The sequence below is a fragment of the Pleurodeles waltl genome, chromosome 6 (genome assembly GCF_031143425.1).
Source record: "Pleurodeles waltl isolate 20211129_DDA chromosome 6, aPleWal1.hap1.20221129, whole genome shotgun sequence".
NCBI lineage: Eukaryota > Metazoa > Chordata > Amphibia > Caudata > Salamandridae > Pleurodeles > Pleurodeles waltl.
Genome location: NC_090445.1, coordinates 670,505,910 through 670,519,762, shown reverse-complemented (window position 1 = coordinate 670,519,762; position 13,853 = coordinate 670,505,910). Strand labels below are relative to the sequence as shown.

Genomic DNA, 13,853 nt, shown 5'->3' with positions numbered 1-13,853 from the left:
TGAAACTACTGTGGAGCTGCATTTCGCCCACTGCAAGGGTTAATATGAGGTAAATATTCTACCCGACATATCCAAAGCTCGGACGTCGGTTTCCCTTTGACATGAAACCAAACATAATAGCATGGCGATTTTACCTGATAATTCTTTCCTGGAAAAATATGCATTATTTTGCCATGAAAGAAAAAGAAAAGAACCCTGTTAACATCCCAGGGGGATGAATACCTTGGTTCCTAAAGGCAAAGACAATGGAATGTCCCTCATCAGTTTACTTACCAAAGGGTGTTCCTGAACCGGAGATCCATCGAATGGAAGATGATCTAAATGTGTTAATTGACATGTAGGCTATGCCATCTGCCGCTAAGGAAGATAAGAAATTCAGAGTTTGGACAACATTGAACCCCATGGGGTCCACACCCTTTTGCAGACCTCAATATATCCATCTCGTCCATGCTGATGCATTTGATTGTGCCATCTGCCTATGCCTTAGCCAGTAGTCATTTAAATTTCTGCAAAGATCCTGGGACTCTCCATATTTCAATGTAATCCTCCATGTCATGAGCGGTAGCTTCCCTTCTAGCACGAGGAGGTGAGGGATGCCAAGAGGATCTCGGAGAAGGTGCTGTGACCAAGGTAAATGGATTGGAAAATCCCAAGAAAGTTCCATCAGAACTGGGAACCAAACTTGCGGTCTTTATATTGGTGTGATCAGCGTTAGGGCTGTTTCCTGCCTCTGCATTTGTGCCGACAAACGTATGATCATTGCAAACGGGGGAAAGGCATAACCTGCTCCTGAATCCAACTCTGTAGGAAGGCATCCAGTGCTGCTGGATGCGGGTCTGGTTTCAAGCTAAAGTACATTTTTATTTGGTGATCTAATCATGACCACATGCATTCTACTGCTTAGAAGATTGCTGGATCCAATTTCCACATGATCATGTCTTTCCAGTTCCTTGAGCACCAGTCCATTACACTGTTGACTTTGCCAGGAAGATATTCCCCCATGATTGACACATTATTGTTCAGACAGAAGGTCCAAAATTCCCTGACCAGGTCTGAATGGATTTTCCATGTCGATCGTCCTTGGTGACTGATATACTGCACTGCTGAGATGTTGTCCATCTTTAGGAGGACACAAAATTGCACGTTTTCCCTGGTCCAGCATTGTTGTCAGGAAAACTATTGCCACTGTTGTTAAGTTCTTCTGCCAGCAAAAACAATTCCCCTTTTCCCTGAACCCACGTTGGTTGTAGCGGCGTCTTCATTCCCGGTGACTCTTGCAGAGGCTTTTCTTAGAACTAGCTTCTTCAGGTTTAACTGCCACTCAATATGATAGCCGTACATCTTTGTGAGGTCAGCGCTCTAGTGTTTCAACCTTAGTCTCGTGCTGAAGCTTCCCTCCAGCTGTTTCTCTCTGGGAGCTGTGCCCTTCAACTGTCATCCTGAGGAGAATGAGTAGTGTTCCTGAGGCGCTTCGTTTCATAGAGAATTCTTCCAGTTTTTAGTAATTAATTCTTTTTTTTGCTATGGTGTGCACACCAGCTACTTGTTCCCTTCTGGAGAAGCTGAATTTCTTCCTTCTTCCAACAACTGGCTATCTGCTTTCTGAGGAGAATTCGTTTTGGCTTAACAGAACTTCAAGCAACTGCAGTAAGGAATCCTTTTGTATGATTTTCAGACTTGCCAATATATATATATGTACATATATATTCAAAAACTCTTCGCCTTGCACACTTGCCAGTCTTGGAGACAAACCTCAGAGCTCAGACTAATTCCTAGAGACTGTGATTGAGAAAACTGAACCTTGAGAAGGAGTTTTCGTTTCCTGTAAAAGACATTAGTAGATTATATATTTGTGAACCTTTGAAGTGTTCTCCAGAAAACCGTGATACCTCTCACTCCTGGAAAAAAAGAAGATATTAAGTTACCATTGTTCTCTTAGAGAGAGGCTAGTCTCTCAAAACATCCAGGTTAGGAGAACAATAGAATTGGGTGAATGTTAATGGCTGAACAATTGAATGCACAGTAGGAATTTACTTATCTATGCTCTTATCACCCGAATGTAGGTCCTTCCTTTAAAGAAATCCCATTAAGAAAAAAAGGAGCAGGTTACAGAAGCACACACTGAATATCCTATCTTCAAGTGGGAAACACAGGCTGGAACTGGAGCTGGAGGCAGTCTCTCTTTTTCTATTCCCATTCCCCTTTCCCCCTAGTGGATGCAGGGTTCAGATAATCAGTAAAGTCTGAGTACGCATCTGTTGAAGGGAGTTGGGTAAAAGGCATCTGCTCCTGTGGAAGTTTGATTTAATGGGTAATCTCCTAACAAATGTATTGCAAAAAGATCCGGCTGTTAGCTCCTAGCTGTATGTAACGTTTGTTCTTGAGGTGACCCCTTTCCTCTGTAGGACTTGCCACATCTCGTGCCCCAGCCTGTTTCGCTGGCGTTAGACGATGACTGGATATAAACCAAAGATTGTTCTGTTCCATGCCTCCATATGAGTTAGCCACCATCTTATCTCCTCTTTGATGTTCTCTGTCAGGGGTATTGCTTCTGAATAGATCAATCCTTTCCATAGGTGATGGGATTTGAATTTCTTTTAGAGCCCTTTAGTGAAGCGGACACAGGAATATCGCTTGTATAGAGGATGACAGCAGACCCACCAGATGGGCGATCTATCTCAATGAAGGGGAGTACTTCCCCTGTGCTCAGTTCCTGTCAAATCTTTGCTATCTTCTGCATCTTTTCCTTATAGTTGATGAAGAATCCTAGGAACATCGTTTGATGAGAAGCAACTCTTTCTTGTTGATGACAAATCCTAGGTTTTCACCTAAGCGTATTGCTATCTAGAAGTGTTTTAAATTCTCATGGGACACTGGTCCATCAGTAAGATATCATCTGAGTAAATGATCCCCTGGGCTGGCAGATATTCCACTACCAATTTCAATACCTTTTTAAAACACCACAGTGCTGAAGACAGACCGGATAGTAGCATCTTGAACTGAAAACCATGACTCCCCACAGGAATTGCAGAAACATTCAGTGAGATCCATATATGAGGATTGTCAGGGATGAGTCCTATAGATCTAGCCGAGTCATCCAGTCATTGGGTCACAAAAGATCCCTCAGCTGGTGAATGCTCTCCATCTTGAAGTGGCGATATATCAATCACTTGTTTACCTCTCAAAGGTTTATAACCAGTCTCTTACAACCTTCTCTCCTCTCCAGTAGGAAGATGTTTCTCAAAAAACCCATAGGGGTGGAATCCTGTTACAGGCTCAGATGCAAAGGTGGAAACTCATTTGCTGAGTTCCTTTGGTAGGAGGTCTGATACCTACTCTATGAGTGTAATACCCTTCTCTGAGAAGGATAGTGGCAGCGGTCAGCGTGGGTAGACAGGGATGCTGTAGAATTCTATATTTCCATCTGCAGGACCCAGGCATCTGAAATGAAAGCCCTCCAGTTGTGAAGGAAGCGTGCCAACCGCCCCCAACCTCTAGTTGAGAAGAATGGAAAACTCTCACCTGAGATTGCACCATGGAGCTTTCCACGTGGAATCTCTCTGGTTTCGCAGGTCTTCTCGAAACCTCTGGAGGAAAGAAGCCTCCGAATCTGGATAGGTCCTCCCAGCAGCCGTGTCAGGAGCCTTGGCCTCTTGAAGGGGCTTGGGAGGGGAAACGGCCAGCCGAGTGCTTTATACAACAACTGGCCCCATTGAAAACCTTGGGGTTGTAAATTTTCTTCATCAAGGCTTGCACCTCAGAAGTGAAGGTGGAAACTAATTTGCTAAATTCTTTGATGAACAGACCCCCTTGTGCTACATATCTCGCTTTGGAGGCGCCAGGTCACCCAGTTTGCAGTCCACCTTTATCAGGAGGGAACAACACCTCTCAATGGATAGGGCCCAGTTTGCATTCCTCAAGAAAATTATTGTCCTCTGAGCCCACCCCAACAGAACATCAGGTGGAATGAGGGAACCAGACAATTTGGCCTTCTCAGCCATATCCAGGATTTTTATGAGAAGCCTTGTGACATCTAACAACTTATCTTGACAAAACTGCCAAGAGCAGTTGATGTCCTTCTTTGGGTCTCTAATGTACTTCCTCAGGAATGTCGCTTTTCTATCATCGATTTCAGGGCAACCTTGCTTACCCTGGATGGTTGCAGATATTCCGATCATAGGCTGGATCTCACCTCCTTCTCCAGGGGATTGCGGAGGCGATTTTCCATGGAGGTGGCAACCTTCTCCACCAGCGACCATTTAGAGGAGCATGGTTGCAGCAGGGCCTCTGGGTCTAACATGTCGGAGGTAGAAGTAGTATAAGGGGTAGATTGTGGCATCTCTGTGTTGCTTCTGGAAACGGATGCCACAGTCTGGATGGCCCTTTCTCTCCTTTGTATCCCCATTGTAGATGTCATTGTCACGGTCTGGTGTATATGACAGAGAGGCTATGCCATCAAGGTGTTTTCCTGTTGACATTAAGGAATCCCCATCAGCTCTTAGCGTGAAACAAGAGTGTGCTAGGAAAGCCTTTTTAGGCCTAGTAAAGATGTCCATATCAATGCCTGGTTCATTTTTCCTCCATGTCAACCGGTAGTTTATCAAGTTTCCTGGCCAACTGTAGTGGGCCTAGGGAACAACATTGCTAAATTTAAGGGTTCTGGAAAGACGTATGCCAATTGCATGAGCTTCCTGTCAAGGGGTTCAATGGCGGTAGCCACTCCTCAGTGAATAGAGGCATCACCTGCCTCACAGAACTCATCATCTAGGGGAAGGATGGAAACAGATTCCTCCTCCATATAGGCTCCATCTGGCTCTTGCAGCATTACGCCGTACAATATGTTGTCCCAGAATCTGCAACGTCAGGCAGGTTTATCCCTTAGTGGTGCTGAAGTAGAGCCAGCCAGCACTTTTTGTTTGTAGCCCCGGAACGACTCACCCATTAAATTCTGTGGGGTTGCAGTCCTGGGCTTTCTACTAGCAGTGCTGCACACTGCCATGCTAGTATGACCTATTCTGTGAGGGTTAGAGTACTGACCAGAGCTCCTCGGCATGGACACCAATTCTGGTCGGTAATTTCACACCCATGTGGGGCACTCTGTTTCCAGGCTGTGTGGGATGGCCAAGGCTCCACAACTGGCTCTACGTTCCCTTCATGGCATTGCCTTTGACAGCGTACCGATGTTGAAGCACAGAGACACCCTCTGCAGGCAGGTGCAGACCCTTGAGCGCCCTCTGGTGGGCTGCCGGCCCAACCACAGTCACACAGCCTCACTCAAAAAAACGCACACAGCTAATGTATCACTGAGTGCACTCCCATGGGCCCCACCTGCTAACAGGAAAAACAAAGATTACAACCAGAATAAAAAATTTACTAGCATTCGTGCCAAGAAATTTCAATTCTATAAAGGACAGAGAGGATTATGCTTCTTTTCCTTCACTGCAAGTTTTACAGCAGCCAATACAAATATTTTAACATCAAAACTACATTTCCCATGAGTCTTCACACAGTACCCACCACCAGTCATGACAAACCGGTTCCCTCAAATACGGCAAGCACCATCTTGACTGCCTCATTCATTGCGAATCATCAGTCCATAAAAAGTGTTCACAACTGAATAACCAAAACTTTTTTTTTTCCAATTTTATTTATGCAAAAAGAAAAACAACATATGCATAACAATTAGTATAGTACCATACACCATAAGTGTATAAATAATAATATAACTCTCCTCGCTTTTCCAAGTATAACATCTACTCTTGCTCTAGTGGTCTAGACAACAATATTCGGGTGGTACAGGCCCTCGGAGAGGATAGCAGATATCCAGAACTAAATGCTGCGAGGAGAGGGAAGCCCCAGAAGGAGGAGGGAGAGAGAGAGAGGGGGCAAGGCAATAGCTCATTGCATTCAGCCTCGTGTCCGCAGCCACCAATTTACCGTCCCATGGGGGTAGTCGTTCTCAGCACTCAGCTATTGGGATTCGTCTGCCGAGGTACCCCCATCTCCTACCTTGATCTCTCCGTGCAGCCCCTCAATCATTCCACTACAGTCCTCCAAATCCTGCTCTGCATGCTCATCCATACATGTCTTATGGAAACATTATTCCTCAGCAGTTGCCCATTCAAGAAGATCAGACAGCCATCTATGGCAAATACAAGCCCTAGCTGCATGAATCTTTACGCCATTTTACACCCTTTTTGGGGGATGGGGAGCAGTCCCAGCAAGCAGTGTCGCATTGTTACCTTCACTCTCACAGCCGTCGCAGTCTTTAGCATCTGTACTATTTCGCGCCAGAAGGGTTGTAGGAAGCTACATGTCTATGTGATGTGTCTAAAGGTGTCTGGGGATGTGCCGCAGTGAGCACACCTGTCAGGTCATATTGGGAATAGTCTGTGAAGGCGTTGTAGCGTCAAATATGCTCTGTGCAGATAGTAAAATTGCATCAGCCTAAGTCTAGCATCGCTAGTCCCTTCCTGCACTAGTGAACAGGCCCTATTCCATTCCCCATCTGGAGTTCCCATGTCCGTATCCCACATTGCGCTCATCCCATGTATGTTTATCTTCCTGTCTTTTTTTAGGGCCACATATATTCAGGAGAGTAGACCACGGTCGCAGCCCGGGTCTATAAGACCCTTCACGAGGTGGGATTCGGTGGGCTCCTCAGAAAAGGAGGTCCAGATCTCCTGGGCTGTTCGTGATAGGCTTACGTATTGTAGGAATTGTCCCTGGTCAGTTCCAAATAGGGACCCGGCCTCCTCCCATGTGACAAATGTGCCATTTTGGTATAAATCACCCACATTATTACATCCACCTGCTTGCCATTTTGAGAAATCCAATATGTTAGCGACTCTAGCAAAGGGGCGGATCCACCAGATCGGGAGCAGGAGCGCATAGGGTGCTCTCTGCAGTACCCGTGTGACCGCTCGTTCCCATACCCGCGATACCTGTGATATTAGAAAGGGAGTGCCCTGCGGTAGCTTAGAACCGCCCATAAGTAGGCCTGGAAGTCGGGATATACATATAGAGCCTTCTAGCATTTTTGTCCCCAGTTAGGGGCATCGTCACACCACATAGCCGCGTACTGCAGGAAGCCCGCCATGTAGCATAGATGGAGATGCGACAGCCCCAATACCCTGTTGGCTAGGTCTAACTTCAGCACCTTGAGGCGGACTCTACATCTCTTACCTGCCCAGACTAGGGACAGCAGCAAATTATCTATTTATCGAAACAGAGTAGGGGGTAGCTCGCAGAACGAGTTTTGCATGACATACAGGCAGCACAGGAGTAAGACCATTTTACTGAGTGTGACCCTTTCCATAACTGATAGTGGGAGGGTGGTCCAAAATTGGACCGAGGCCCGTGTCTGTCCATCACCATACCCATGTTCAGCTCATATTGTAGTTGAGAGGAGTGAGTTATGTGGATACCCAAGTACTGAAAGGTCTTGGTCACCCATGCAAGGCCCACCTGCGGGAGTTCCGACGCCGCAACAGTCGCTAAAAATGCCAAGGGGTACAGCACCATCTTCTGTCGGTTGACTTATAGGCCAGATATCCTTCCAAAGTCGTCTATCATACTTAGTAGGAGTGGGATCGACCGTTCCGGGTCTGTAACATACACCAGTTCATCATCTGTGTACAGTGATACCATATGCATTCTGGTCCCCACTCGTATGCCCCACTCCTTTAGTGCTGCCCTAAGTTGTACAGCCATAGGCTCCATAACCAAAGCAAACAGAAGTGGTGACAGTGGGCAATCCTGTTGCATGCCTCGTTCAATATCAAATTAATCTGACACTATGGTCCCCTCAGTGCCGTATACAGGGGGCGCACCCATGTCAGGAAGCTCGGTCCAATGCCCATTCTACTCAATACTTCCCACAGATAGTCCCAAGACCGAGTATTGAGTGCCTTTTCTGTGTCCAGGGCAACTAGCGCGGCGCAAGCTGCAGATCCTCGGGTTTCGTGAATTATATGAGACAGCTTCCGCAGATTCATATGAGTTTCCCTCCCCGGTATGAATCCACACTGATCCTCTAGCACCAGATGGGTAACAACATGTCTTAAGCGCATTGTCAGAACTTTTGCGAGTAGTTTTACATTTACATTGAGCATGGACAATGGTCTATAGGAGCTGGGGTCAACTGGGTCTTTCCTTGGTTTCGGTATCATGACTATCAGTGCTTCCCTCAAATGTGTTGGCAGGCTGCCCTCTCTATGGGCCTCACAAAGTGTTTCCAACAGTCTGGGAAGGACCGATGCAGAGTATTTATGGTAAAACTCAACCAGCAAACCATCTGGACCCGGTGTTTTTCCATGTGGCATGGCCCCTAGGGCTTCCTGTAGTTCCTCCAACGTTATGTCCCCTTCCAGCTCCTCAGTCTGTGCCTCGGCTAACCGGGGAAGTCTGAGCCCATCCAGGTACCTGTACATTTGGCAACTATCCTCGCGCTTAGGCAGTGTTTTTTTTTTCCGGTGATCCTGTAGCACCTTCATCCTTAACTCTTGTTTCTGATCGGATCCTGCAGTAGAAACAAAATGATGTAATACCAACACTCCCCATCAAGAAAATATAAGTGGTTGTACATCACAATGACCTTCTCAAACCAATGTATATTGCAAATGTCATAACAGACTGACATGAAATCACTGGTGGCAAAACAATTCAAACCTACAATGTACACAAAACACAGGGGGGGATAATCCTCCTTGTCCTTTATAGATTTTGAAATTATTGGCACGAATGCTGACAGATTTTTCATTTTATGTCAGGACCGGAATCTCAGATTATGCTAGTTCAAAGATTATTCACCACCACAGAGGCAACCTCCACAATGGGTTCATAATAAAACTGTTTAAAGGTTGAACCCGATGACTAATCAGCTGTTTTCATGAAATCCTGGATTGTAGAACTCTAAGCATCAGCCGTAGAGGGCATGGCATACTGAATGGGCACCAAATACTTTGATATGTACCCCAGCTTTTAACATCACCTCCTATAGCCACCTAGCTATGATGGCTGAAAAACCGGTTTAAATTTTAAATAACTTTTGCAACAATTGTCCATTAGGATCATGCCTCGAACATCTGATCACAGTCATCATACACCTTCAAGCATTTCACCACACACAAGTGATAATTAAGAGGAAAAGTGGGATAATCAATACTCATAGTAAACAATTCAGTTCTTCTCATAATAGAAAACAAAACTCCTTCTGTAGTAAATACTCTACCTGCAAGTTCCAGAGCTTTTTTTTTTTTTTCTTTCTTTTCTTTTTTTTTTTACATCTGAGGTTCTCTTAAAGGTAATTAGACAGAGCAACATAATAAATTTGTCTGACAGCTGTTTCCTGGTCCGTTGTTCATTGTGAGGCCATGTCTCAAATAGATGCAAAACCACATTCACATGCCAATGGGAAGAATAACTTGGCCTGGGAGGATTTACCACCTTGATACTTTTCAGGAGCTTTCAAATCACTGGTTGTATCCCCACAGAAACATTACCCATCTGCATATGGCCCGCTGAAATGGCAAAATGGAAATTATTTACTGACCTGCAAGATACACCCTTATCAGCTTTTTAAGACAAAACATTCACAATTTCTGTTATAACTGCCTCCACGGGATCCAAATGTCGTTCCAAGCACCAAGCCTCCCAGCATTTTCAGGCTGAAGAATTTTGCTTTCGGATAGAAGATACCCATGCCTGCTTAATGAATTCTCCAGCTTTGTTGGAAAGTCCTGGCAGACATCACTGATGCTGGAAAGGCTCCAGGCCATCAGGCACACCTGCCCTGACACAACCATCGGGTCCTTATCAACGTGACTAACACCAGCTCCGCCAACTGATGCTTCACCTGCGTTTCTACCCGCTATATCATTGCAAAGGAGGAAATGCATAGTTGAGGCATTTTGACCATTCGTAAAGGAAGGCATCAGTTGCTCTCACCAATAGATCCGGCTTCCAGCTGAAGAACTCCTCCAGCTATTGATTTAATTTGGATGCAAAGAAATCTATGGCGCCATGGGTCCTGAATCATACTGATAATCTGAGGATGTAACTACCAATTACTGGGATCCGTCATGTATCTCGAGTTCGGGTTCGATTGCCCCCGAATGTACTCTGCAACCACTGATATCTTACCGCTCAGGCCGAGGTGCCAGAAATCCTTGGCTATCTCCGCAGAGAACCTCGATCTGGTACCCCCAGCCTGTGTATGTAATGTGCTGCTGAGATGCTGTCTATCTTCAACAGAACCCATGACCTCTTCTTCGGAGTGAGTCTGAATTGCGAAAGAACTCCAGGCAATTGATGTGAAGATGCAGCTCTTCTAGTGACCATCTGCCAACAGTAGAGACATTGTCACAATGTGTGCCCCAGCCCCAACAACTGGCGTTTGACTCTATCACCACTTTTAGCTGCGAACTGAAGATTGCCCTGCCATTCCATACCTTCCTGTGTCCCAGCCCCCTCTTGATATCGTCCTTGATCTCTCTTGATAGTGGGCATGGTCTGTATAAGCTAGTACGTTTCTGAGATGCTGGACCCTGAGCCTCTCTGCAGGGCCCTGTAATGTAGCGGGCCGGAAACACAGCTTGGATGGAGGATGCTATCAGACCCACAAACCTCTCAATCAACCGCAACAAAACTATGCCTGGATAAAGCCAACTTCAGTTCCTTTGTCTTGTGTTTGGGGAAGAGAAGTTGAGCCTTCTCTGATCAGAAAACCCAGAAACTCTATGGATTTTGTCAGGCAAAGAAGAGATTTCTGTTAGCTTATCACAAACCCCAGATCTTGCATGAATTGTATCGTAATTTGAAGGAGAAGGATTAACCTCTCTTGAGAATGGGCCATTGTGAGGATATCGTCTAGGTAGACGATCAAATGCACTCCTTTCTTTCTGAAATGAACTGGTTTCATTACCTTGGTAAAACACAAAGTAGCGGAAGAAGGACCAAAAGTCAGAACCAAATATTTGCAGCATAGAATTGGAGAAAAGACCTGTACATAGCGAAAATGGGGATAGTAAGATAGGCATTCCTTGAGGTCAAGGTGAACCATCCAGTCGCCTTCTTGCATCATGTCTCTCATATGATGGATTCTCTCCGTCTTGAAATGCCTGTAGACAATTCAGTGGTTGAGCTCCCTTAAATTTAGATCATATGTTTCTGCAGAAGCCGTTGAGATGGACCTCGCTGCAAGCAATGCCAATTCTCGCAGCAATACCTCTATCTCTGCATCTATGAAGGATGCGTCTTGATGGAAAAAAGACAATTAAGCTGGGACCCTGTCCTGCAAGGGAGTTTGATAAGACTCCAATTTGATACCTTGGACTGTCTCTAAGACCCAAGCATCTCCTGTTAATAACCTCCAGTTGTGAATGAACAATGTCACTCTGTCCCCCAGACCGACCTGTGACATGTTGTTGAGCCTTACCTGAAGCAAAGGAGGCCTAGGGTTCCTCCTGTAGTTGCCTCTGCCAAATCTGCCCTTCTCATAATGGGCTGTCGAGGGAAAGAAGGTCCTCCTCTAGAGGAGTCTTGCTATCCAATACGTCTGCGCACAGCAATTCCTCTCTGGGTGCCTTGAAATTGCTGATGGCCAAGCAAGTGGCTACGACTTTGCCCAACCCATCCAAAAAGATTGGCCTAAAACACTTTTTTGAGAGATGATAGGGCCTTGAATGTATTAATGTATTTCCCAATATCTTTGACAAATCTTTCGTAGAACAATAGGCCCTCTGCCAAGGGACCTGTCTCTGCCGGGGCCAGTTCAACCAGGTTTGGGTCGATTCTCATGAGCAACGACTTCCTCCTTTCAGTAGGCAAGCTCAACCAGGTTCGGGTCGATCCTTATTGGCCGAGACTTCCTCCTTTCTGCCGAAGCCACACAACTGACGTTGCCTATGAGACTGTTCGTCCATTGATCCCACCCACAACAATATCAGGGTCAATCGCTGTACCCCTCTCCTTTGCCTCTAAGGCTATTTCCATAATCTCGGCTGGGTGAGGGCCCAAAATATCCAAGAGATTTTCTTGGCAAGCTCTATCGATCCCCTTTTTAGGGTTTTTAATATATATATATATATATATATATATATATATATATATATATATATACACCAATATGAGTCTGAACGTGCACACCTGCTCTAATTGCCGGCTTGGGCAAACTCAGTTATTGCAGCCTGAGGGAAGGCGCCTCAGTGCTCAATTCAAATTGAACGCAGAGCCGGGTGAAGATCCGGCACGCTGGCTATAGCAATAGAACGAGGACTGTGCGTAGGATGCTTAGTTGGGCTACATGTGCAGTCCCCTGGCCCCCAAACGTGTCGTGCTAAATGAGGGTGGGCTCTGACATTTGCAAAAGGGCAGAGGCAAGAAGGGGCCAGCCTGAAATCTGGGAAGAAAGCACCTCCTAATTTGCGCTCATATCTGGAAAAGAAGAAAGGAGGGCTCAGGCCTCCTGGGAGCTCACAGTGGAACCCACCTTCTATACCAGAATGGGACATCAATTAAGTAAGAATAATAAGTGCAAATCAGGGTATAAGCCAGAGCGAAAATGCTAGAAACCGTGGAATGCAAATATGGAAAGCGGCAGTAACGCCACAAGCAATTAACGTCACAATAACAGGCAAATGAAATTAAGCACGTATCTTGACTGCCGAGCAGCAAAGAAAGAGGCAGTCAGGATGGTGCTTGTGGTATTTGAGGGAACAGGTTGACCAAATATAAAACCATGGCTTGAAATACTCAACTGACAGCTGCTGGAGCAGCGAAGAAAGAGGAGGCTGAGAGGAAGAGGAGACTGCCTATATGGTACTTTTTGGGCTCTGAAGGGGTGAAGTTTTCTCTGTTTCCTTTCTCATTGGTTCATAGGAAAGGTAGTTTTTGTTAAAAAGTTGAAGGCTGCTGGAGAAAATAAAGTGTTGAAAGAAAGGCATAGTCCTCGCCTCTGGTCCTGTTTATGTATAGAATTAATAATATGCATAAAGAACATATTCATAATTGCTTAAAAGGTATTCAGTGTCCTTCATATTAACATTTCAGTGGCGAAAAGCAGCAAACACATGTTTAAATCTGCCTGCTGGGTGAAATGGACATCACTTTATAAAATAAGCATACATTAAAATACATAAATATTTCTCAGCATTCTGTTGGCAGTCCTTTTTTAGGTTTAAACTGGTGTGTCATTACTTAATATGAAGCATCTTTTCTTACTAGAAAATATATGTTCTCTTGCATAACAGGATTTCCATTTAACACTGCTGAGGAAAAGGCAAGTTTAAGGGAGTACCGAAGTGCGGCAAAAGAAGAAAGCAGCAGTTTTAATACTGGTAGGTTATATTCAATATATTACAATATTTACCAAGTGGACCACCTGTAAGGTACTTAGAAAGGCACAGCCTGCTGCTCAAGCTCACTTACAGTGTTAGTTTGCTGTATTGTTTCGTTGGGATTGGAGATTAGTATTACTGTTGTTATGGTTCGATACATTACAATTACCTATGACTTCTTTGGATTTTTACTGAGCCAACGAGCCACATTATTGACCTAATGCATAATGCATCAGTAATAATACTGAAAAAGATGTGGTTACAAAAAAAGAATGTTGTGCCATATATGACAAAGCTAAGTGTACTGGAAGCAGGCGCAAGGGGCATCCTCCTGCTATAGAGGAGCATTTACATCAAGGTGGAGGAGGACTAGTAAGGGATTTTGAGAATTCAGGAAAGGGTAGCTTTAAGGGTTAGTAAAAGGTTGATAGTGTTTAGGGATTGCTAATGTTAAGGGGTAATTAGGGGCTTCTAGGATTCAGGTTAGGGTAATGTTAAGAGGTTGTAACTGTTTTG

At 45.1% G+C, this 13,853-nt stretch overlaps 1 protein-coding gene across 2 annotated transcripts in view; it reads left to right on the top strand.

Annotated features, from left to right (window-relative positions):
* Positions 1-13,853, top strand: part of LOC138300136 (zinc finger protein 620-like) — an 86,244-nt gene that overhangs the window by 53,473 nt on the left and 18,918 nt on the right. For both annotated transcript variants that reach the window (XM_069239071.1, XM_069239070.1), the window contains exon 7: positions 13,251-13,337. In XM_069239071.1, coding sequence (XP_069095172.1) covers positions 13,251-13,337 — 87 coding nt within the window. The remainder of the gene's footprint in view (positions 1-13,250; positions 13,338-13,853) is intronic.